The sequence below is a fragment of the Artibeus jamaicensis genome, unplaced genomic scaffold (assembly GCF_021234435.1).
Source record: "Artibeus jamaicensis isolate MK-2021 breed Jamaican fruit bat unplaced genomic scaffold, CSHL_Jam_final scaffold_286, whole genome shotgun sequence".
NCBI lineage: Eukaryota > Metazoa > Chordata > Mammalia > Chiroptera > Phyllostomidae > Artibeus > Artibeus jamaicensis.
Window position 1 is genome coordinate 1881816 of NW_026522034.1, and position 27281 is coordinate 1909096.

General features: G+C 38.6%; 1 protein-coding gene and 1 non-coding gene across 3 annotated transcripts in view; one reads left to right on the top strand and one right to left on the bottom strand.

The window, feature by feature from the left end:
* The window catches only part of PEAK1 (pseudopodium enriched atypical kinase 1), a 188419-nt gene that overhangs the window by 65301 nt on the left and 95837 nt on the right, over window positions 1-27281 (bottom strand). For both annotated transcript variants that reach the window (XM_037131217.2, XM_053656827.1), the window contains exon 2: window positions 21202-24438. In XM_037131217.2, the coding sequence (XP_036987112.2) occupies window positions 21202-24323 (3122 nt within the window). In that variant the 5' untranslated portion in view covers window positions 24324-24438. The remainder of the gene's footprint in view (window positions 1-21201; window positions 24439-27281) is intronic.
* LOC119038761 (U6 spliceosomal RNA) lies at window positions 7520-7626 on the top strand. The gene has a single exon (XR_005080482.2). It is a non-coding gene; the product is annotated as a U6 spliceosomal RNA (small nuclear RNA).

Genomic DNA, 27281 nt, shown 5'->3' on the forward strand with positions numbered 1-27281 from the left:
GAAATATGCCAATTACCTTTGAGAGGCTAAGCAGAGTAAAAGCTAGTTTTATTAACTCTTTGAGAACCAGGGCAGTCCAACCTATATTCTACATAAATATCATTTTTAGTAGGCCCATTTAAAATAAGGGCACTGGTATATTAATTCTCCAATTAAAATAACTCAACTATGAAAAAACTTTACAAATAGGGTTGATGAAAGTAAAATCACATGGGTTTGCAAAAGGAGCATTTTACAGTGATATAGTGTTTAAAAAGGAAGAGTTTTAAAACATGTATCAATGACATGGAATGTCTCCTCTTGAGGGAAGAAAAGCTCTTTCTATGACTGAAATGGTAAAAGAGAGAGTAGGAAAGGGAAAGCTTTTTGAGAGCTCAGGCTTAGATGTGGTAATATGCTATAACTAAGAAATAAAAAAGGAATCAAGAACAGCATCAGAGAAAGGCGACTCACCAATATCTAAGAAAGAGTTCAAAGTTATATCAAATCTCACACTTTTAATCTATTTGAAAAGGAGATATTCCATTTCTTTCTGTCTCCTGAAGTATAAGACCCCTTACCAAATGTGGTATTTCTTAATCAACCTGATTTTGCTATACTTTCCAATTATTGACATTCTCACATAGAAAAGTGTTGTGTCTACTGATCACTATCTTAGTGTCTCTAAATTTCCACTAAGCTTTCTATAGCCTTTAACTGAAAACTGAAAACTTCAAACTTCTTGTCCATAAATGAGATTAATCTTTAACTCAGATTTAACTCAGATCTGATGAGTTCTTGCTAATATGTTTAACATACTCTGGTCAAAGGTAGCTCTTAACTGGTATGAATAAAGTAGCTAGGTCTTGGAATGGAGAAGACTGGCAGCCATGTGCAACATCTTGAATAGACTCTAATTTTCAAACACTGAACAGTTTCACTTTTTCTTTTTTTAATAGATGTGAATAGCAAAAGTGTCTTCAAGGCACCAGACAGAAAGCCAGCAAAGGAGATAAAAACACAGGCCACTGTAAATCACTGTTACCTTCATCATACTAAGAAAATTTAGTTTTAAAATTCTATGAAATACAAAGCCAGAATGGCTTCTGTGAAAATTAACAGAAAAGATAAGTTAAAGTTGGAAAAAAAGCAGTAAAATAAGGATGACCTTCTCAATAACAGAGGTATAGAAGGAGTTTATAAAATTACTCTTTCAGCTTTGGCTAATTTCTAAAGAATGAGGTGAGGTGCTGATGTGTTATTTCCTGAAAAATCAAGATATTATTAGAACATACACACAGGCCTCTCCAACAGGACTGACCCAGGAAGGATATGGATCCTGGACTTTTTCCACGTGTTCAGAAGCACCAGAAAAGCACATCACCACACCTTTTCCCAATTCCTCTTATCTCCCTCAATTGCCTGCCCACCCTCTGAAAGAGAGGAGGGAGATGGTGAGATATGATTATGATCACTCAACTCTCCAAAACCACTGTGCATTCACAGAGGGGATGGGTGTGAGGAGGAAATGGGAACTAAATGGGCTTGGAGCCTACTCCTACCTCAAGCTGCACACTTTTCCAATTAATTCACACAAACATCTCAGAAGGTAGATTTTACAGATGTATAAACTGAGACTGAAAGAAGTAAAATGAATTGCCTAAGGTTACATGGGTACTTAGGTGGTAGAGTCAGGATCTGAATTTGATACTATTCAACTTTTAATATCTATGCTCTTTACACCACGCCAGTGCCATCAGGCAAACTTGGTTTATTATAATAACTCAACAATAAGTGCTTAATTATGAAAATGAAGAAGTACCTCAAAAACAATAAAGCTAAAATGAAAATGTGAGATAATAATTACAGATGTGTTCTCTTTTTGAAAAATTCTAAATGAACTCATTGTTTACACTGCAAAAGGATTTATTTAAATATGAGATGTTTTAGTACAGGAAAACTGTTTGGCTTACTGATAAGAACCAGATATTTGCTTTCTGAAAGTAACCACAACCACTACCTCTCCATCTGCTGAGTGCAAGGTACTAAGATTAAATATGTATCCCCTAACAATAACATTCCAAGTAATTTGTTATCCCTAAATAGCAAATAAAAATGGCAGGCAAAACTTACATAGTGCTTACTTATTATGTGCCTGTTGTAATCCATGATTCTCAAAAGTAGCAGTATTGACATTTTGGACCAAATTATTCTGCGCTGTGGAGGGCTGTCCTGTGTAGTAGGATCACACTAGTACTTCTTGCCTCTATCCAGTAAAAGTGCTGGAATCACTCCCAGCTTCCTCAGTTGTGATACCAATTGTCTGTCTTCACCTGGCCAAATATGCCCTGAGAAGCAAAACCTACCCCCCACTGCCCTATTTTCTAAACCTGCTACATAAATTCTTTTAAGTTTCACAATAACCTAATAGGCAGGTTATTATCTCTGTCTTACAAATGAAGAAAATTATAGCCCAGAGAGTTAAGGCATTTGAATCCTGTAACACAGCTAGTAACTGTTGGAGCTCAGATTCAAAGCCAGCAGTTGAGCTCTGTAGTCTGTTCTCTAAACAGATATACTACTCTGCTTCTGTTTTTAGATGAGGAAACTAAGAAGCAGGGCTCATATGAACTTGTCCAAAATGACATAGCTAATAATAAGTTGGTAAAAGCAGGATTCAAATGTAGGTCTAAGTAACTTCAAAGTGTATATATTCTAAAATATTATGCCAACTGTTATAGGATCTTAATGTGCCCATGAATTACTCTGGAGTTTGGTAAAGATGCAGACTCCTGCCTCCCACCTCCGGGGATTGATTTTATAGGTTTGGGGTGTGACCCAGGAATCTGCATGTACACAAACACCAAAGTGCAATGCTAGGGCTACACTGAGAAACTATTTTTCACTGCCTCCTTCCCCTAGAGAGAAAAGAATAATAAATATATAAAGGACCAATGTGTAAAAAGTGAGTAAAAAATTTAAGGAAAGAACCATCATTGCTCAGAAGTGATAAAGAGGGGGAAAAAGAAAGTAATCTAAGTAGCCACAAATGAGAGAAAACGGGCTACTTAAAAAAGGTGTTTGGGATAAATCTCTATCTTCTGTGTTTTATTCTTGGAATACAATTATATAAATTCACAAAATGTTAGAAAATGAGGATTTGGTCTAGTATGACATTTATGAATTTCATTAGTATTAGAAGCCCTGGCTGGCTGAAGACCATTCTGGGAGTAAGAAACAGAAGTCTTCCCACATGCAGTCCTAGCTCACGTTTTTGTATCAACGGAGGACAGAGGCAGACCCTATGCCTGAAAAAGATGCCACAAGAGGGACCAGAGCACATTTTGAAAGGATTTATTTAAATATAAGATGCTCTAGTATAGGAAGACTGCCAGGGGACTCTCCCTAAAATACCACTTTTGCTCTGCTTTTCCATCATCCAGAGATCCTTGTGACCACTTGCACGTCTTCAAGATCCATCACAACGAGGCTGCAAAGTGTATCTGCACACTTCTCCCAAACCTTCTGAGACACAGTTCTTCAGCTTCTGACAAGCCAGTGTATTTCTATATCATACCTCCCTGTTCCACGGACACACCACATTCAACATATTTGCTGTTCCTATTTTCCCTTTCTGGAGTTGCCTCCCTTCTTTCTTCCATCTATTCCAAACTCAGCCAGCCTTTATAGACTATTCGAGTCTCATATTATCCAAGATGTCTTACTGTCCACAGGCATTCTTCCTTCTGTGAACATCCATGGCAGATGTTATGGCATTTATATGTGGAAGTCCCAACCCCCTAGTGTACCTGTACTTGGATATGGGGACTCTAGGAAACAATTAGGATTAAATGAAATCAGAAGGATGGGGTCCTGATCAGGCAGAATTAGTGTCATTATAATAGACACCAGAGAGTTTGGTCTTCTGGCTTTCACATGGACTCTCTCCCACCTTCACTCTTTACATACATTTACTGAGGAAAGTGAGGACATAGTGAGAAGGCAGCCATCTGCAAGATAGAGTCCTCACCAGAAACCGAGTCGGGTAGAACCTTGATCTTAGGCTTCCGGCTCCACAACTGTGAGAAAATAAATTTCTGTTGTTTAAGCCACCCCATTTGTGGTATTCTGTTATAGGAGCCCAATCTGACTCATACAGTAGGGACTGAGAATTATAGGTGGGGTCTGGGCAGCAAGGCACAGGAGAACACCACTGGGATCTGTACCCAAATTTCCCACAGAAAAATTTCGGCCTGCACCGCCATGGAGAATGGAAGTAGGACAGATTCCAAAGTGGAGCATTCAAGGATTGGGATGGGAAACTCCTTCCTCACTAGGAAGTCAGAGGAACAGGACATCCTCCTGGATGCAGAGGGAAGTTTTACCCATGTGCCAATGGGCAGGAGATAGGAAGGAGGAAACTCTGGGGGTGCCCCAAGGCCAAATAAAGAACATCAATACAGGACAGACTCTGTTCTAAGACAGGTTGTTCTCACTTTCTGGAAAAACTCTGAATCATGGTGACTCAAGAATGCATCTGTGCAGGAGATGCTACATGACCCCTGATTCGTTCTGATAGCATTATAATAAATTCACATTGTGCAACCCCCTTCTCCAGTGGCCAATCAGGGAAAACCGTAAGAGACCACATGTGTGGTAGCTTTAAAGTAATACAACTACTTATACACGTGCAATAAAAGCCCAGCAAAACTAGGCAGGAAGGATCCACCCTATAAAAGTAGAATCCTTCCAGCCTCTGAGGTCAATCTCTGCTTGGGGTTGGCTTGCTCTCATGTTCTGTGGAGTGTGCTATCTATCACTTAATAAATCTGCTCTCTCTCTTTCTGCTATAAACTCTCTTGTGTGTTTGGTTCAATTCTTTGTGATCACCAAGACCCTGGTTACCTGTGTCCACCTGCAACACCAGCAGCACGGAAAGGTCAATGCCTGATTACTGAGACTACAGTAGTCCCTCACTGTATTGCGGTTCACTTATTGCGGCTTCACTGTATTGCATTTTTTTTTTTAATTCTGTATTTCAGAGTTTTCGCTGTACCACAGAATTTTCACTACACTTCACTGGTGAGTACATATATAGAATTTTATATGTTGTTAAAATTACATAGGTTTAAGAGTGTAGAAAGGGTTTAAGAGCATATTAAGTGTTCATAATAGTGTGGGAAGGGTTTATAAAGCATATATATATGTGTATATGTGTGTGTGTGTATATATATATATATATATATGGTCGTAACTTGCAGATTTTCACCTATCTCGGGGGTCTCTGGAACGTAACTCCCTCCACAGGTGAGGGATCTCTGTACTTCACTCCCAGATAACTAGGAGTGGTGGTGGTGGGGGTGAGGAGCTGGTCAGTGTGTGTCACTATCAACATTTCATTCCTTTTAGGCAAGCCTTTTTACCTGCTGTTAACAGAGCATCATTACAGAGGCACCAGAGAAGATAAACTGCTTATCCTGGAATTAACATTTAAATAGCACCTGATGACTCTAATCAATACTCTCCTCCAGTTATGTCAATTAATCATCGACTGGAGCTGAAGCTGATTGCCTAGGCCCAGAAATTACAAAGTCAATTTCAATTTAAGTTCTTCCACCAATGCTACTCTGTCCCTAACTCCCTTTATTCTTCTGTAAAATAGGTGTAGTGATATTTACAGAAGTATGTGTTAATTAGGAAATTCACATAAGGCACTTTTAAGAATGAACAACTATGCCAATGTGGAGTATTTAAATTTAAGACTGCTTGACAGGTCCATGAATTAGTACACATTGCTATGGCACTACTGGTCACATGCCTGCTTGTACTCAGGCTGACTTTATAAAAGACATAAACCAACAGACTCAACAACCACCACCAAGAATGCAACAAAAATCACTGCAGGGCCAAATATCTCTGAAGTCAGAGTCTGGCTTTGCTACCTGATTGCAGAGTAGCAATGAGTATATGTCCAAGAGCCTCTCCATTTCTCTATTTCCTATAAAAAGAAAGATGCACTGTCATGGAAATTGGGACAATTGAGATAATGTGAAAGTGTGGTAAGAATTACACAGTAAGATACTGGTATTTAACTGCATTCATTAGGCAGACAAAGGAAACAATACTGACCCAATAATAAAAGTTGGAGTAATCTCAGTCTGGGTCTTCACTTTAGAATATATTCATTATGAGACTCAAAATAAGCCATCTTACTTCTCTGGAATTTTATTACCTCTCAAAAGGGAAAGGTACATAAAGCTGTCTGAAGATCACCCCATCATGGTACACATAAACAAAGTAATTCTGTACCATTCTATGATTAATAAGGAGATAATTATAAACATTCTCTAAAACAGGGTTATTAAAAAGTTGAATAATAAGGACTTCATGAACTTATCTAAACTTTAGGAATATGTCAGCAAATGTAGATGTGATCTTTTAATGGTAATAGTCCAAAAGTTTCTTTATAGCAAAGAACATGTGAACAGGAGAGCAAGCAGCAACTTTCAGCTTCTTTCTCCATTTTTTCTTTATGAGAAATAGGAATTTGATCTTCAGAGATTAATTTTGTCCTAAGCATGAAAGAATGACTTTGATAGGGTTCTCTTAGTAGAAAAATGCAAATTAAGATATAACTGGAAAATAATCATTTAAAATTTAAAAGCTTCTAACTTTCCAGAGAGAAGAACATCACATTTCATCACAGTCTAGGAAGTGTTTGGACACTCTTTTTCCATACTATATGTGTATATACAACATATATAAAAGGACACAGACTCTGGTTACTTTCGGGAGTAGCACATTTGTCTAGCGTTTGGTTAGAATGACTAAAGGCCAATAGCATGCTTGACAATCACAGATAAATCAGCTTGTCAAGGGATCAGCAAACTTTTTCTGTTAAGGGACAAACAGTAAGTATTTTTGGCTTTACAGGCATATGGTGCCTGTTGCAACTACTCAGTTCTGTTGATATAATGAAAGCCACAGACAGCATGTAAAAGAATCAGTGTGGCTGTTTTCCAATATGGCAGGTTGACTTGGCCTGCAAGCCATGGTTTGCCAAACATGGAATAGATTTGAGGGCTCCTCAGATTGACTCCTTGATTATCGAGGAATTCAGCTTAGTTCTAAGGACTAAGAATATCAAAAGTTCTTGGAGAGGTAAAGGAAAACTTATACAGATGAACAGCATTCCTAAGGGAGCAAAATTGTGCCAAATGTAATTTACCTGTCCAAAACAGAAACTGGCTAAGATTTGGACGCAAAATCCAGCTGTGTGAGGCATGACTGGATGCCTGAGATGTTTCTGGGAGTCCTTACATTGTATCGAAAGTACATGCTGGGGTGGGTCTTGGCTAATTAAGAACATGATGTTGAGAGCTGGTAGAATTAGAAAGGCTAGCCAAAGTTCAAGAGGCCATTCAGAGGGTAAATGATATCCTTAACTTTGGCTGGGAGTATTAAGAAAGTTAGTTTGGGCACATTTTAGTTATTTTCTTAGTCACTGACTAAGTTTTCTGATTAAAAAAATTTTTAACCAGTGTTCACTTCGGCAGCACATATGCTAAAATCAGAATGTTACAGAGAAGATTAGCATGGCCACTGCGCAAGGATGATATGCAAATTTGTGAAGCATTCCATATTTTTTCAACAAAACAAACAAAAAAGCAAAATATAACCAAAAACACTGAAATTGAAAACAGATGGACAGTGGCCAGAGGAGAGAGAATTTCAGGTGAAAAGGGTGAAGGGTTTGCAGGAACAATCATAAAGGACACATGGACAACAATGGGGGTTGGGGGGGTGGAAACGGGAGGGAGGTGGGGAAGGCTTGGGCACTGGGGTGAGAAGGAAAGGCAGAAAACGGTACCTAAAAAAAAAATTTTAAGCACATTTTTAAGGATATGTATGTGCTTGGCAAAAGATGTTGGCTGCCAATTATGAAATAAATATGATTTTAGTCAACAATCAAGGGTTCACCACCAAAGCTTACTGGAAAGACTACTAAACGGTATACACTTCAGGGAAAAGAAACTGCATCCAGAAGGGAGGGGTAATATGAAGAAGAAATAGTAAAAGAAGTAATAAACAAATTTAAAATAAAAAAGGATGCTGTAATGGGTACTAACTGAGGGTGGGAAAAGTTTCTTACGATAGTCAGTAAAGAATTTTCTGAAGGGGTGACATTTAAATTAAGAACTAAAAGGACCGGGCGAGATGGTGGCTGGTGAAGTGGGCGGTCCCACATTTGCGTGCAGTTAAATCGGGAGGAACAACTGGAGAGAGAAACAGACTGTGCAACCCAAGGTTCCAGAGTGAAGTAATAAGGCCTCAAAACCTGACTGAAAAAACCTTCGGGGTTGAGGTGGCAGGATAAATTCCCAGCCTCACAGGAGAGTTCGTTGGAGAGACCCACAGGGTCCTAGAATGTACACAAACCCAACCACCTGAAAATCAGCACCAGAAGGGCCCAATTAGCTTGTGGGTAATGAAGGAAGTGATTAAAAGCCATCCAAGAGCTGAACAAGCTTTTGCTTCTTAGACTGCTCCCTCACATAGAGAGCCACAATGCAGCAATATGTGTGCTATCTCACCCTGGCGAACACCTAACGCTCTCTGCCCCTTACTACATAAAAGGTGCACTTCAAAAAAAAGGCCCAAATGAAGAACAGATCAAAGCTCCAGAAAAAATACAACTAAGTGATGAAGAGAAAGCCAATCTATCAGATGCACAGTTCAGCACTGGTAATCAGAAGCTCATTGAATTGGTTGAGTATGCTCACAAAATACAGGAACAAGTGAAGGCTATGAAAAGTGAAATAAAGGAAAATGTACAGGGGACCAACAGTGACGAGAAGAAAACCGGGACTCAAATCAATGGTTTGGACAAGAAGAAAGAAACATTCAACTGGAACAGAATGAAGAAACAAAAATTTTTAAAAATGAGGAGAGGCTTAGGAACACCCAGGATAGCTCTAAACGTTCCAACATCTGAATCACAGAAGTGCCAGAAGAAGAGGAAGAGCAAGAAGTTGAAAATTTATTTGAACAAATAATGAAGGAGAACTTCCCCAATCTGGCAAAGGAAATAGACTTCCAAGTCCAGAGAGTCCCAAAGAAGTTGGACCCAAGGAAGTAGACACCAAGGCACATCATATTTACTTTACCCAAGATTAAAGATAAGGAGACAATCTTAAAAGTAGCAAGAGAAAAGGAGACACTTACCTACAAAGAAGTGCCCATAAGACTCAAAAGAAGGTGATTTCTCAAAAGAAGCCTCACAGGCTAGAAGGGGCTGGAAAGAAGTATTTGAAGTCATGAAAGGCTAAGACCTACATCCAAGATTATCCAGCGAAGCTATCATTTAGACTGGAAGGGTAGATAAAGTGCTTCCCAGACAAGATCAAATTCAAGGAGTTCATCATCACCAAGCCCTTATTATATGAAATATTAAAGGGGCTTATGTAAGAAAAGGAGGGAGATCCAAGAATATGAACAGTAAGGTGACAATAGGCTCACGACTATCAACAACTTAACAACAACAACAAAAAAATCCCAAAACAAGAACAAACTGCACGAAGGATTGGAGCCGGAGGAGAGTCACAGAGGTGGAGATCGCATGGAGGGTTGTCAGCAGGGAGGGGGAGGGAGGGAATGGGACAAGAGGTGTAGAAGCCAAAGAACTTATGTGTGTGACCCATGGACATGAACTAAAGGGGGAATGTGGGTGGGATGGGGTGTGCATAATGGAGGGAAGTAAGGCGTGGGAAGTAGGACAGCTGTGATAGTATAATCAATAAAATATATTTTTACAAAAGAAATATTGAGGCTTAAGGAGGATCTACATAATGCCAATGACTGTAATGTAAAAAATTTGAAGCAGGAAACTAGTTTCCTGACCTAAAATGAGACAGCAGCACATCTCAAGAAACAGATTCTTGTACACCTCTAACCTCTGAGATGTCAGATAGCATGGTGTGCCACTCTTCATTGAATGTAGACCTGGCATTCAGTGAACAGGACGGAGAACATAATGGAACACTGGACAACAAATCCATGGCTGGAAATTTTGTGAATCTACTTCACCCAAAAAATGCAGAGAAGCTCCAAAAATGCATGTTGGGTGCACAAACATTTCACTGAAGATACTCAAACATGGTGGTATTGCTTCTTAGATGTTCTAGTAAGACCTGGCTATAGTACCCCTGCTGACATCTGGGGCACAGCATGCATGGCCTTTGAACTGGCCACAGGTGACTATTTGTTTGAACCTTACTCAGGAGAAGAGTACACTCAAGATGAAGATCATATTGCATTAATCATAGAACTTGTGGGGAAGATGTCTCATAAGTTCATTGTGGCAGGAAAATATTCCAAAGAGTTTTTTGCCAAAAAAGGTGACCTCAAACACATCAGGAAGCCAAAATCCTGAGGCCTTTTTGAGGTTTTAATAAACAAGGATGAGTGGTCTCAGGAAGGGGCATCTGGCTTCACAGAATTTTACTGCCCCTGTTGGAGCTCATCCTCGAGAAGACAATCACTGCCTTTGCTTGTCTCCAGCACCCCTAGTTCAACTTCTAAGCCCCAGCACATTGCAGCAGAGATCAACCACCCCTCCACCTTACCCCTTTCAGCATTTCTCCCTTCCCTTTTCAAGATGAAGCTCCTCCTTCAAAGGTTTCTAGGGTTTGTTTGTTTTTAAATCTACCATGTTCATCTGGGTTTGTTTACTTGACCTTGAGGAGATTCCCCCACAGCCATTGGGCATCCTAGGTGAATCTGGCCTTAATTAGGCTCTGCCAAAGACTAATGGACTAAAATGTGGAACAGCCTCTTGCCCTGTACCCTGTCTTTCTATTAGGACATCCTTTAAATCATAAGCAGCCATTTAAAAAAGAGCAATGAAGATGTATAAGCTCATCCTTCTATTCACTAACTCTAAGGGTTAAATTTTCTAGTGCATCTCCTGCTGCCAGCATAAGGATGAGAAGGGGGGAGGGGGTTACTTTTCTGCACAGCAGAGATATTGAACATGCTGTATCTGGGCTGCATCATTATCTTGGATTGTTTCTGTTCTCTATGTTCACATTTTTTTTCTGTGACTTTTAAGCTATTGTCTTTTTTTAAAAATGAGTTGTCTAAACACCAAATTTGGGTACCATTTTAACATTGTTCAAAACACTGTCATGTTCTTTTCATCTTTTAATAACTCTAAGAGTCTTGAAACTTCACTCTGATTTTTGACAGAAACAAAAAGAACCACCGAGTAGAAATTTCTTCAGAACCACAGATGTTTTGCAAACAGTCCTTTCTTATGTATCTCTATTGCCCTAACAGCAGAGTTATTTTGATTGGCTCTTTGGGGTTTTTTTGGCTTTTTTTTTAAATCCCTGGCTGGCACTTGACTCATTTCACTTGTGTTTATTGCCTCATAACTAAAGAATTCAAGATGATTCTAGAAAGGAGATCTGGACTTCAGAGATTTCTCATCTAAGAAAAAAATGTCCTGGGTTGTTAATTTTTCCCTAAACAGTCCCCAAACTTTTATTTACAGCTTTTACTTTGCCTTCCAAAATTTAGCTTTCAAGAAGTTTCCCTTCGTGGCTTTGCCTTTTTCATTTTCTCAGAGGCTTCAGGTCTTAAATGAAATCCCAGGATAAAAGTACAAAGGGGAGAAATGGGATGGCACTTTTTTCATTGTTTTCAGGGGGGTATTGGTTCGTTATTTTTGGTTGGTACATTTAAGATTAGCCATCCTCTGCTGCTATTTGCTTGTATAATGGAAGTTTTTAACTGCAATTCTGAGATGATTGAGATGTACCCGAAGCTTTTCTTTTTTTTTTTTATGACAAAATTATTTATGAATTTTATCTTGGGATGAGTCTCTCAGACTTGCCCTAGGCTACATATCCCTTCGGTTACACTGAAAAGCAAAAGGGGCATGACAGGTCACAGCCTCTTGTTCAGCTAGGACCAAGTGGGCCTTGGATACATACACACAGAAAGAGGCTTTAAGGCAAGGGACATCTTCCCACATGTCCAATAGCTGCCACCATTATGTGCAGAACCTCCCTCCACAAAACCAAACCTTAATGTGTTTTAGGCTGATGAAATCTACTGGCTCCATCCTGACAACTCCCTGAGACACTGCCCGACCTCAGAGGTATGCATGCCCCAGGAAGCTGGCAGCTGGCATGGTGCACTAGAGACTTTTGTTGCGTGGCCTCAGATCTAGCATTGGAGCTGAGTTTGGGTCTGCATTCACATGGTAAACACTGCCTGCCCCCTGTGTGATGACTCATTGAGAACCTGCCTCAAACAACCCAACTACCGTTTGAGTGTCTTTTAATGGCTGAGCCTAACAAAAAGAAGCATGTGGTGGCAAATCTTGGGATACTCTGGGCCTTTAGCTGACCTGTGCCAGGCCCAGTACTGGTGGTAGCCTGCCTAAATACACAGCTTAGCCCCTTCCACACATTCATAAGCCTAGGACGGGCAGCTACCAAACATGGATGACTTTGAAGCCTAGGGCTGGTCACAGGTGGTATCTGACATTGACTAGCCCTGGAGTCCCTCCCAAGAAACCTCAGGACCAACACACCCTGGAAATGCTTTAGACCACATCGGATTACAATCCCATTAGCTCCACAAGGCGTACACCCAAAGGAAGGTCTCAGCAGGCACTGGATGCAGATTGGGTGAATTCCCCTTTGTGGGGTCAGCCCTCACACTGTAGCTCACACACTGTGCTCAGAGTCAATACAGTTAGCCAGCCTGAGGGTCAAACACACCTGCCAACAGGCTAACAATCAAGATTCAACTCTAACAGGAGAACTCCCATATAACCTACTGAAAGGAGCACCCAGATCAGGTGATCAGGGAGATTGTGCAAACACACAAGACCTGCTGCATAAGGCCATACTAACAAAACTAAAAACCATAGCATATCTACCTAATACACAGAAAAAAAAATACAGAGAGGTAGCAAAAATGGTGAAACAAAGAAACATGCCCTGCCCTGGTGTGGCTCAGTGGATTGAGCATGGGCCTGTGAACCAAAGGGTGGCGAGTTCAATTCCCAGTCAGAGCACTATGCCTGGGCTGTGGGCTAGGTCCCCAGTAGGGGATATACAAGAAGCAACCACACACTGGTGTTTTTTCTCCCTCCCATCCCCTCTGTCTAAAAATAAATAAATAAAATCTTTTAAAAAATCATCTTTAAGAAAACAAACAAACAAAAGAAACATGCGTCAAATGAAAAAGCAGGAGAATCTCCAGAAAAAAAACTAAATGAAAAAAGAAAGACAAGCAATCTACCAGATACAAAGTTCAAAACATAGGTTATGTGAATACTCAAGAAACTTAGGAAAAAATGGATATACTCAGTGAAAACTTCAAGAAAGAGACAGTAAGCATAAAAGAGGACATAGAAACTATAAAAAAGAACCAGTAAGAAATAGTGAATACACCCTGGCTGGGTGGTTCAGTTGGTTGGAGTATCATCCTATACACTAAAATGTTGCAAGTTCAATTCCTGGTAAAGACACATACCTAGGTTATGGGTTTGATCCCTAGTCAGGAGTGTATAAGAGGCAACTGGAGGCAAGTCATCAATTCTTCTCTCTCATAACTATGTTTCTTTCTCTCTCTCTCTCCATCACTCTTCCTGTCTCGGTCTGGCTACACTAATCCTCAGGTGAGCATTAAAAAAATAAAGAATACAGTATCTAAAATGAATGGACTAGAAGGAATTGACAGGTTACATGAAGAAGACCTAATCAGTTATTGGGAAAACAAGGTGGCAAAAAACACCCAATTATAGCAGCAAAAATGAATGAATGAATGAATGAATGAATGAGACCAGTTTAAGGGATCTCTGAACAACATCTAGTCGAACAACATCTACATTATAGAAAAACCAGAAGGAGAAGAGAGAGAGCAAGGGGGTAAAAAAAATAATGACTGAAAATTCCCCTAACTCAGTGAAGAAAAAAGTCACATAATTTCAAAAAGGACAGAGATACCCAAACAAGATAAACCTAAAGAGGCCCACACCAAGAGTTATCATAATTAAAATGGCAAAGGTTAAAGACAGAACCTTAAAAGTGGCAAGAAAAAGACATTACTTACAAGTGAGCTCCTGCAAGATTATCAGCTGAAATCTCAACAAAATTTCAGGGCAAAACGGGTGACATGAAATATTTAAAGTGATGAAAAACAAAAACCTACAACCAAGAATACTCTACCCAGCAAGGCTATCATTTAAAATTAAAGGAGAAACAAAGAGTTTCCAAGACAAGAAAAACTAAAAGCACCGCAAAACTGGCATAAAAGCAGACACATAGATGAATGGGACAGAATAGAGCCCAGAAATAAATTGACACCTACATGGTCAACTAATCTATTACTAAAAAAGGCAAAAAGATACAGTGGGGTAAACACAGTCTATTCAATAAATGGTGTTGGGAAAACTGGACAGATACATGCAAGAAAATGAAACTATACCATCTTCTTACACCATATACAAGAATTAACTCAAAATAAATTGAGAAAATTAGGTACATGAAAAAAGTGAAACTATATAGCACCTTCTTACAACATATACAAGAATAAACTCAAACTGAAGACTTAAATATAAGAACTGAAACCATAAAACTCCTAGACGAAAACATAGACAGTAAACTCTTTGACAACTCTCTTAGGAGTTATTTTTTTCTGCTATATATCCTTGAGCAAGCAAAATTAAAGAAAAAAATAAACAAACAAGACTATATCAAACTCAAAGGATTTTTACACAGTAAAGGAAACCATCAACACACAGAAAAGACAACCTCCTAAATGGAAGAAAATATCTACCAATAATATTCCTCTAAGAGAAGGGGTTAATATCCAAAAATTATAAAAAGCTAAAAAAATCCAATTAAAAGTGGGCAGAGGACCTAAGTAGACTTCTCCAAAGAGGGCAAATGATCAACAGACATACAAAAAATTGTACAATATCACTAATCATCAGAAAGATGCAAATTAAAACCACAATGATATGTAATCTCACATTAGTTGCAGTGGCCGTCATCAATAAATCAACAAACAAGTGTTGCAAGGCTGTGGAGAAAAGTGAACCCTGGTGCACTACTGGTGGGAATTTAGACTGATGCAGCCACTGTGAGAAAACAGTATAGAGGTTCCTCAAAAAATTAAAATGCAACTGCCTCATAACCCAATAATTCCACTTCAGGATATATATTTAAAGAAACTCAAAATACTAATTTGAAAGAATATATATGCAACCCCATGTTCACAACAGTGTTATTTACAATAGGCAACATTTGGAAGCAACCCAAATGCCCCTGAGTAGACGAGTGGGTAAAAAAGCAATGATCACATATACAGTGAAATATTACTCAGCCATAAAAAAGAATAAAATCTTGTCATTTGCAACAACATGGATGGACCTAGAGGTATTATGCTAAGTGAAATAAGTCAGTCAAAGACATATACTACTTATGTGTGGAACCTAAAGAACAAAATAAACAGAATAAAAACAGACTCATAGATATAGGGAACAGACTGATGGTTGGCAAAGTGGAGTGGGTTTGATTGGGGAGTTGGAAAATTTTAGTTTAAGGTAATAGTTAATAAGCCTAGTAATTAATGCATGTGAAAAGCAATTGTTTCAGAACTGCAAGATATGGCCCATCTTAACTCCAGGAGACCACAAGCAATTGATTTTGTGCTCCAGAAGAGACCAAAAGCAATGAAGGTTGTATCCGAGCCATTGTGTTCTAGGGATAGACAATCTGCCACCCAGGACACATAAGAAAATGACCAGTTAGTGGATGAAAGGATGTTAGGGAAATTGCTGGACTGCAGCTTTTATCTGATTAACCTCTTTCCTGAATTCCAAATCCCTTCCCACACTTTTTTCCCTCGAATTCCAGGCCCATTACCTATACTTTTGCCCCCTTATAAAAAAGGATGGCTTGAAAGGAAATGTAAGACAGTCTGTTAGGGTACAAACCCACTGTCTTCTCAGATCCCCAGCCATCTGTATAAAGTGCCCATAAAGATTCAATCCCTCTCTCCGCTTATTAGGTCTGGTAGTGACAGGAAGCATGAATGTCAGTTTTCCCAGTTTCAAGTTGGGGACTGGGTGAAAAGGTGAAGGCATTAAAAAGCACAAAATGGTAGTTACAAAACAGTCACAAGGATATAAATTACAACATAAACAATATAATCAACAGTATTTTAATAATTATGTATGGTGCCTGGTGGGTACCTGAAATATGAGAAGATGGATCAATTTGTAAAGTATATGATTGTCTAGCCACTGTGCTTTATACCTAAAACTAAAGCAAAATAGTATTAAATGTAAAGGGTGGTTTAAAAATAAATTTAAACAAAAAGTCACACAACTCCTAGTAGTACAACTAGAATTCAAATCTTTAATTCCAGTGCTTGTATTTTGCTCAATATGCGTAGGTTCGGCAGGTAGTGTTTCTAAAAATGTTAGTGAAGAAATTTCCACCTAGTCACATACCAGACCAACTACTAAATTGATTTCTCTTGATCAAAATTAGCCAGATAGAAATGATGCCTAATGGATACATTCCTTAATTGAGTGGTATCCCTGTCACTAGTTATTTCCACCTTCTAGTCCATTTTTTTAAAGATTTTATTTATTTATCTTTAGAGGGGAAGGGAAGGAGAGAGGGAGAGAAACATCAATGTATGGCTGCCTTTTGTGTGTCCCCTGCTGGGAACTGGCCTGCAGGGAACCGGCCTGCAACCCAGGCATGTGCCCTGACTGGGAATCGAACCGTCATTGTCTGGTTCGCAGGCCCGTGCTCAATCCACTGAGCTACACCAGCCAGGGCTCTAGTCCATTTTTAATACTACTGCCAGAAAAGATTTTATTTAAAAAAACAAATAAACCCTTAACTACTTTCCCTCTTAAAGACTGCTTCTGTTAGATAAATTGCTTCTACAAGATAAAGCCTAAACATTTCAATATATATGCAAGACTCTTCACATTCAGTCTGTCTTACTGTCTTGGAAATTCTTAAACTTTTTCTTTTCAGAATGCATTTACACACTGTTAATTATTGATATAGACAAAAAGAGGCCACATACTAAACCTGACAAGCTCAGAGAAGGCCTACATGACAGCATTACAAACTCAAGAGACCTAAAGTAACCATAGGATGGTCTGAAATTAAAAACTTTCTAACTAAAAGCAGGTGAATCTTTACCTTAATTGAGCCTGTCTATTGCCTTTCACATTTATAACATTCCTTTGGAATGCCAAATTTTCTTTTCCTGGATCCCTCAAAGTACAGACACTTCACCACATGGAGACCACAACCCCCCTCACTGTTACTGTTACCATGCTAATGGTTGGCTGTGAACTATCCTGTACCTGCTTATGTAAAAAAAGTATGTGCCTATCATTTTACTTTTTATCCAATACCAGGTTTCCCATCTTTGCTTTCTCCTGCCTCCCTAATCTATCCCCAACAGATTTCATGTAACCCACTTAAGTCTTCTCTTTTGATTGTAATGTATAAAATGACACAAAACTGCCATTTTCTGGAACATTTGTCTCAATCTGTTGAAGTTTTGCTTCCCAGTAATAGTTATCAGTTTGGGTCAAATGAACTCATAAAAGTTTTTACAGGTTGGACATTCACAATGACAAAAAAGAAATGTTTAGGTATTAGGACAATGTCAAGTTCATAGTGGTACATAGAAATTAAAAAAAATTCTTACTTTTGCCTGATGGCTTTGATTTTATCATCGAGAAAAAAATACTGTCAGCGTTTCCCTTGGTGTAACAGGCTCACTATGTTCATTCTTCTTCTTTTTTTTGGTATAGAAAACATCAGCCAAACTCCAAAGTGTGAATAACCACAGTTGGCCTGCCACTTATTCTTTCAAGGTAGTCCACAGCAAAGAGGCCTTTGTGAGTCAGATTTTGAAACAAACTATTTCACAAGTGTTTTTCCTTAAGAAAACTATTATATTTTGGTATCCAGCAGAAGTACTCTATGTGTACTTCCCATTTCATCACATAGAATATTTAAACAGACATATATTCAAGGGTTGAGATTTAATACAATAAACAACCTCCTCAAGGTCATTCTTAAGTGAAAACAATGTTTTGGTTTTTTTTAAAGCTATTAGTACAATATGGTGCTATGAATTTGATTTGTGCTAAGATATAAGTAGTTTTACCCACTATTATTTTTGAGTTTCAGTATTATTATGCAAACAGTGAATTTTGCAGGGTCATTATCTGCATGGAACACATTTGAAGTACCACCGGTCTATTCATTATTCCCAGATAAGAAAATGCTAAAGGCATTTGTTAATTAACATCAAACCTGTACTGCAACAAATATTAAAGGGCTTGCTTTAAGAATAATAAGAAAAAGAAAAAGAAAAACAGAGGAAAACAGTCTAACCATAAAATGGCACTATATACATATCTATCAATAATCATCTTAAGTGTAAATGCTCAGACTGAAAGACAGATGGTAGATAAGAAAACAAGATCTGTACATACACTGCCTCCAAGAGACCAATCACAAATTAAAGGATACACACAGATGGCTCCAAGGTGAATTTTACCATATATTCTGAGAATAACTAACACCCCTCTCTCAAACTATTTCATAAAATTCAAGAGGAGGGAAGGTTCCTAAACCATTTTACAAGGCCAGCATTATCCTAATTCCAAAACCAGATATAGACACTACAAAGAAAGAAAATTATAGGACAATATCACTGATGAACATAGATGCAAAAATCCTCAACAAAATATCAGAAAACCAAATACATCAATGCATCAAAAAGATCATACACCATAAACAAGTGGGATTTATTTCAGGAATGCAAGGTTAACATAACATTTGCAAATCAATAAATGTAATTCACCACATAAACAAAATGAAGGATAAAAACCATATGATCATATCAACAGAAAAAGCATTTGATAAAATTCAGCACCCATTTATGATACAAACTCTCAGCAAAGTGGGAATAGAGAGAACATACCGAAACATAATAAAGGCCATATATGACAAACCCACTGCCAGCATCATACTCAATGGGCAAAAACTACAAGCATTCCCCTTAATATCAGGAACAAGACAGGAATGTCCGATTTCACCTCTTTTATTCAACATAGTACTGGAAGTCCTAGCCACAGCAATCAGACAAGAACAAGAAATAAAAGGCATCCAAATAGGAAAGAAAGAAGTAAAACTGTCATTAGTTGCAGACCACAATATTATATATAGAGAAACCCAAAGATTCCACCAAGAAACTACTAGAACTGATAGATAAATTGAGCAAAGTAGGATACAAAATTAATACTCAGAAATTAATTGCATTTTCACATGCCAATAACAAACTAAGAGAAAGGGAAATTAAGACAACAATTCCATTCAGAATTGCTTCAAAAAACAATAAAATTCCTAGGAATAAAGCTAACCAAGGAAGTAAGAGACCTGTTCTCAGAAAATTATGGCACTGAAGAAAGAAAATGAAGAGGAAAGAAATAATGGAAGAACATACTATGTTCATGTATAGGAAGAATTAACATCATTAACATGTCCAGGCTACCCAAAACAATTTATACTTTTAATGCAATTCCTGTGAAGATTTCAATGATGCATTTCACAGGAGTAGAACAAATATTTCAATAATTTATATGGAACCACAAAAGATCCCACATATCAACAACAATCTTGAGAAAAAACAACAAAGTTGGAGAAATCATGTTATCTAATATCAAACTATACTATAAAGCCACAATAATCAAAGCAGCATGGGATTGGCATAAAATCATGCACAGATCAATAGAAGACAACAGACAGCCCAGAAATAAACCCTTTATAGTTGATTAATATTCAATGGTGGAAGCAAGTACAAACAATGGGGTAAAGATAGTTTATTCAATAAATGGTATTGGCAAAAATTGCACAGATATGTGCAGAAAAATGAAACTAGACTACCTTCTTATACTACACACAGGAATAAATTGAAAATGAATTAAAGACTTAAATGTTAAGACTTGAAACCATAAAAATCATAGAAGAAAATACAGGCAGCAAAATCTCAGACACTGCTCATAGCAATGTTTTGTTAGATATATCTCCCCAGATGAGGGAAACAAAAGAAAAAATAAACAAATGGAACTACATCAAACTAAAAGTCTTTGCGCAGCAAAGGACATCATCAACAGAATAAAAAGGCAACCCACAGAATGGGAGAACATACTTACTGATATATCTGATAAGGGTTTAATGTCCAAAATTTATAAAGTATTTACCAAACTCAACACCAAAAAAGCAAACAACTCAATTAAAAAATGGGCAAAGGACCTGAATAGACACTTCTCCAAAGAGGACATACAGATGGCCAATAGGCATATGAAAAGATGTTCAACATTACTAATCATCTGAGAAATGCAAGTTAAAATCACAATTAGATACCATCCCACACCTGTCAGAATGGCTATCATTAATAAAACAACAAGTGCTGGCTAGAAAGGGGATCCCTTTTGCATTGTTGGTGGGAATGCAGATTGATGTAGCCACTGTGGAAAGCAGTATGGAGATACCTCAAAAAATTAAAAATGGATCTGCCTTTTGACCCAGCGATCCCACTTCTGGGAATATATCTGAAGGAACCCAAAACACTAATTCAAAAGAACATAAGCACCCCTGTGTTCACTGTAATATTATTACAATAGCCAAGATATGGAAGCAGCCTAGGTGTCCATCAGTAGATACATGGATAAAACAACCATGGGGCATTTACACAATGGAATGCTACTCGGCCATAAAAGAAAGAAAATTTTACCTTCTGTGACAGTGTGAATGGACCTGGAAAACATTATACTAAGTGACATAAGCCAGTCAGAGACCAACAAATACTGTATGATTTCACTCATATGTGGAATCTAATGAACAAACTCATCTAACAAGGAAAATGGGGACAGATTCATACATGGAGAACAGACAGCAGCTGATGGCAGGGGGAATTTTAGAGGGTAGGAGGATTGATCAAAAATGAAAAAGGACTCATGAACATGGACAACAGTGTGGTGATTGCTGGGGAGAGGGGGCTATAAGAACACTAAATGGTAATAGAAAAAAAATACAATGAAGATTAAATTTTAAAAAAAGTTCCCACATTCTGCCAGTCTATTTCACATACCTGAGAATTTTTTTAGGAATCTGTGATGGAGAAGAATGACTCATTTTCTTTTCCTGGGAATTATGCAGAAACCCATCCTGTATTCCACCTTTCTCCATGCCTGTGGATGGGTCTGCTCTGGCCTTATTCTGATCCACATTGAGCTGGCCTTCAGCAGGGTCACACCTGTACATGAAGACGATGGCTGGTTTCTCACTGGACTCTCCTTTTGCCTCTGTGAACCACTGATGGCGTTGAACTGGAGGAGGGGGCAGCATGTGGATGACTGTGCCATCCAGGCCCACCAGTTTCCCTTTCTCTCGTTCTCTCTCTTTGTCATCCTCCTCATCTGTTTTCCGACGGCGGAAGAAGCTTTTAAATGATATCCAGCGTTTAGGTTTTGCATCAGCTGCCCGCCTGCTACCTTCAGAGTGCAAAACTGATTCAGCTTCTGTTGACCTGGTAGGGCTGGTTGACTTGGTCCAGTTGGTGAAATGCTTATGCAGAAGGTTACCTGCATGGTAAGGGGAAGAAGTAGAGCGTGGTGGGGGAAAAGGAGGTGGTGGCTCACTTTGGGGATTAGTTACTAATTTGGAGGAGGTGACTGGCTTTGCCAGTGGATCTTTCTGTACTTCAGTGGTAAGATTTTCTGTGTTCTGAGGTGCTTCATGTTCACCACTGGGCTGAGATGCAGAGAGAGATTTGGGCCGGACTGGTGTACTTTTAGGAGCATCGACATCTGGAGGAATTGCATAAAGCTTTTCTACACTGCAAGCTTTATGGCCTGATGGGGGCATTTCTGGAGAAGACTGTGGAGGTTGAATAGAAGCCACAATCTGAGAGAGCACTGTACTTGCTTTCTCCCTGTTGCTGCCACTGCCTCCCATCTGAGACCCCTGAGTGCCTTCTGCTCTAGCAATATGTTCTTGAGTGGTTCTCTGGATCTTTGTTGGGGAGCTGTTGTTGGAACTATAGCTTCTCTGTGGTGAAGACTGACCTCTGTTGAGACAGCTGTTAAACTCCTGGACCTTCTGAGCCACTGAGCCCCTTTTACGCTCTGTACTATTTGAAAACCCTTTAGCTTGGGGGCAATCAGTGGGGTTGCTGGTGGTGTCTTCAGACACTTTGCCTGTAGTTTCTATTTCTTCGTAAGTATGGCTTATCATACTTGTGGTTTTTTCCTTCACTGGAAGTTCTCCATTTGTTCCAAGAAAACTTTTATAAATGGCTAGATTGTCATATGCATTTGGATTGATTACAATGGGAACTTTAATAGCATTTTTGGAACTCCGAGCATAAGTTGGTTCATCATGAATGATAATTGGAAAAGGTGGCATACCAGCATTGTTGTAACTATTAAATTTTATTTCAGACAAATTAGGTGACTTAACAGGGATGGTTTTGGAGGAAACATTCATAGCTATGGGTGAAGTAGGTGCTGATTTGTGACAGTTTTTTCTTGGAGGGACATTTGGTCCTATTCCACCACTAATTAATCCCACCTTAGGTATCTTCTGTCTTGGACTGGTACTGGAAGTCCATACTTCTTGGTATTGAATTGTACTGGACTTTTGGAAACAGGCACTTATTTGACCTGATGAAGATATAGGTGGTGTCACTGGAGAGTTTGGAGCAGAAGATGAGCTTTTTGTCTTGGGGTTGTTAAGAGGGCCCTCAAGGTGTTCACTGGCCATGGCTGCTGACACATCCACAACAGTATATGGCTTACATAATGGCTGTTCAAGATTCACAACACGGTAGGGCTTTGCTTGTTCTTGTACAGGAATGAGGTTTATGATTACTGCTTGCCCAGCATTATCTGTAGAGGCTTTACTTCCTTGCTTCTCAGTTTGTACAGCAATCTTGCCATCCTTCTCTTCTAATCTGAGAGCAAGGACTGCTTTGTGAGTCTCTGGGATTTTTGCTGAGCTTTTTGATGCTTGTGATGAATCCTTCCCCTCACTGTTACCAGAGAGACTTTCATAATTGGGCTCACGTTCCTTCACATCCTTAGAACCTCCTGGGTTACCAGGAGATATTCCCCCATTACAAGTCTTCTGGGATAAACTACTGGCTGTTTCAGAATGTGATTCTTCTGTTAAAGAAGAATCTGGTGATGTGGAGTCAGATGACACCATACTCTGAGTGTATACTGGTCCACAGACTACAGAATTCTCTTCATAACCATTCAGGATTTCATCATAACTGTCATCATAGTCTACAGCACAGATTCTCTGCAGAGACTTATTTCGCAGAGGAACAGTATTCCACTTTCTGTCCACAGAGAATTGAACAGGAGACAAAGTATTTGCCCTAAAGTTAGCAAAGCGAGGTTGTCCTCTCATGCGAATCTCCATAGCCAATAGCTCTTCATCACTTTCATCCCAGCTCTCACGCTCCTCCTCCATGTTACTGAAAAGTACATCTTCCTCGCTGTCCTCACCACTAGAAAACTCTGGGTAACAGAACCGGCCCCCTTCATTACTGATCACTTCTGTGCTCCCACTCAGAATAACATGCTTGCCCTGAGTATCCTTTATCCCACCAATCATGCAACTTGGTGGAAGCTTTCTTTCCAATGACCGTTTATAGCAATCATTTATTCTTCCTAAGAATATTTCTCTGGAGTTGGTTTCATTTCCTCTTATCAGAGATGTAGTATCCAGGCCTGCTATCTCCTTCAACACTTCGGTTAGCCCATTATTGTTATTTGACATCTTCTTCGCATTATCATTATTGCCACAAGGTTTAGAAATATGGCTAATTCCTTCAGTATCATTTTCATTATTATTATTGAGTGGTTTCTTATTCAAAGCTGTCCTGTTTGGGTTCCTCCCTACGATGAGAGGTTTGTTCTCACAGTGTCCGTGAATGCTAAGCTCACCACATACACTTTGCCCATCTGCTACCATCATAGTGGGCTTCACAGCTATAGTGGGTTTTTTAGCCACAGGAGGCCGGAAATTTCCGGTGTTCCTGATACGGTGATTGTTACTGTGGTTGGCATTAGTTTTCACATTGCTGTGGGTAATGGGTGTCTTCTCTGGCTCTGGAGGGAGCTGGTGCAAGCTTTTAGGTTTAAAACAGTTCTTGCATTCACCAGGTTTCCAAACGTGTTCAGTAAAGGTATTACAAGCAGACATTTTAGAAAATAGAACTTCACAGACAATGCTTTCCTTTCAGTGCATGGCAAAACTTTCATCTGGTAGTGTTCACCTCCCCTATGTATCATAGCAGCTCTCGTTAAGTATCATCAATCTGTGGGAAAGGGAAAAAAGAAGAAAATCTGAATGGAAAAGGTACTGTGAAGCTTTTCATGATGAACAACATAAACAAATGGCTCTGTTCCTTAAATTAAAATGACAGAGAAAAACTAACTGGAAAGTTATTTTACCCACTTTTGTTGAACCATATCTAATCTTTTGTTTGATGTCTCTATGAAAATGATACTGTGACCTTCCTCTCCTGGGAATGCCTTTGAAACTGCTACCCACTAACCTGCCTGAGAGTTCTTCGTCTATTGTAGGTCCCTCTTACTCTATCTACCCTTTCTTTACATTTTGGGTATCTCATATAGACTCCTCAAACTCACCATACTCAAAACTAATTTTCTGGCTATCCCTCTTCTCAACTCCAAAACCCTATTCTACTCTAACCAGCCTTTCTTCTACCCCCTAGGCCTCCTCCTTCCTCTTTCACCCTAACTCAATTAATGTCATCTACTTAGACAGCTAAACTTCAACCTTCAGACCATTCTTTTTTTAAAACTTTTTTCTTTATTTTTATTGACTTTCAGACCATTCTTGACACCTCTCCCCTCAATTCTAACACCATGTCCTACTAACTCCCTAAATTAGTTTTGACAATTGTATCTATTATATTTCACTAAAACTCATTTTTGCCATTACCAAACACTGTAATTAATTTGCCTAGATGTCTGCAATAGTCTGTTAACTGATCTTCATGTCTGTAACCTCACCCCATTCCAATCCAACCTCTTCACCCTTGTTATTTGAAGTGTGACCCTCAGTCGAGTAGTAACAACCTCAAGGGGCGCTTGTTAGAAAAGTAGTATCTTCAACTTACTGGGTCAGAATCTGTATTTTAATAAGATTCTCTGATGATTCCACTGTCCTATACCACCATCAGATTTAGCTGTAAAATGCTAATATGATCATCTCTAGCTTAACTATTGTGTGGCTCAATCTTACCTACTGCATTGGCTACCAAATGTCACTTTGCAAACTAAAGGTTGCTAGCTAAATAAGAATCATCTTGGAAACCATTCTAGATATACCCAGTCAATCTCTGAGAAATGAGTCTGGGGATCTGATTTTTAAAATAAGCTCTCCAGGTAATTCTCTGTGCATCGAGGTATTAGAATTTCTAGTTATAGGACAGAATATAAGTCCCTTAAATTTTCATGCTATGGTCTTTGTCTTCCTTCTAACTTTATGTTTTGAAAATTAAGTAGTCTTATCATTCATACCCTAAGTCCCACTGGGCTACTTATTTTTCCTTGGTACTATCGAAGTCACTTAGACATACCTCTATTTATGAGCATTTTCATTTTTAACTTTTCCCTCACTTAAAGAAGTTTCAAACCTTCTTTTAAGTCCTGCACCATACTTTATTTCTCTATATATATCTAGCATAAGGTGTTGAATAAACATTGGTTGGTTAAAGTGCTGGGTTTAAAGGTAATTTTTTTAAAAAAGGAGTCTTACGGCTCTCTTCTCTTGTCTCAGGCCCACAGCTGCAGACCTTCCCACAGGACATCACTATTCTTACACTTCCACTTTGGATATTAGAATAGAGTTGGCAGTAGGTATGTACATGTAAGGACTATTTTAATAATTGAAAAGTTCAACTTCACTTCCGTATGGCAGTAAAAGAATCCTTGCTTTGGCCAGAAAATTAGCCTTTTTTTGGTCAAGTTTTAGCACATTTATAAGGAAGGAAAAATATTTTCTTTAGCAAATATATACAAAACTAAGTCCCTTATAAACAATACTCATAAAAAACTCTGCCTCAATGGAAGAAGTACAGACTTAAAGATCAAAGAATTTCATCTTTGATCCAGGGAGCCCAACAACTCAGTCCAAATCTAAGTTCATTATTAGCTGAAGATCATTAAACTGCTTTTTTTCAATAAGGCTAAAATTTATTTCTCAAGTGTTTGTTTAAAAACATTTATTTACTCTTCCAATATTCTAAAAGCTATATCCCTAAATTGATAAAATAATGTCCTGCCAGTCTGAAACGAGAACATTTTGAATAAGGATAAGAATGGCATAAAATTAGGCTAAAAAAGGAAGCTGGGACCAATCATGCAGGGCTTTTTAGGCTTTTAAAGATTAGACTTTATCCTAAGAGGCGTGTGAAGGCACTGGAGGGGTTTAAACAACTGAAATAACGTGATACAATTTGCATTTTTAAAAAGATGGCTCTGCCCTGGCTGGTGTAGCTCAGTGGATTGAGCGTGGGCCTGCGAACCAGACAATCGTGGTTCAATTCCCAGTCAGGGCACATACTGGGGATGCAGGCTGGTTCCCTACAGGCCATATCCCAGCAGGGGATGCATGAAAGGCAACCATACATTGATGTTTCTCTCCCTCTCTCCTTCCCTTCCCCTCTAAAGATGGAAAGAAAAAAAGAAAAGAAAAGAAAAGGAAAGAAAAGGAAAGAAAAGGAAAGAAAAGAAAAGAAAAGAAAAGAAAAGGAAAGAGAAAGATGGCTCTAACTAAAAACATAAAAAACTTAGGTATAAGTTTAACAAAATGTGTAAATTCTAAAATCTATATGCAGAAAGGTACAAAACACTGATATAAGATATCAAATACCTAAATAAATGAAAAGATATACCATGTTCTCTTGATACTGTTAGGATGTCAATTGTACCCAAAGTGCTCTGTAGATTTAACATAATTGTAACCAAAATCCAAGGAGGATTTTTTTGTAGAAATCACAAACTGATTCAAAAATTTATATGGAAAAGCAAAGGAACTAGAATAGCCAAAACAATATTGAGGAAAAAAAAGTTAGAAGAGTTAGATAAGTATTGAAATATAGTTAACATAAAGCTACAGTAATCCAGTGTG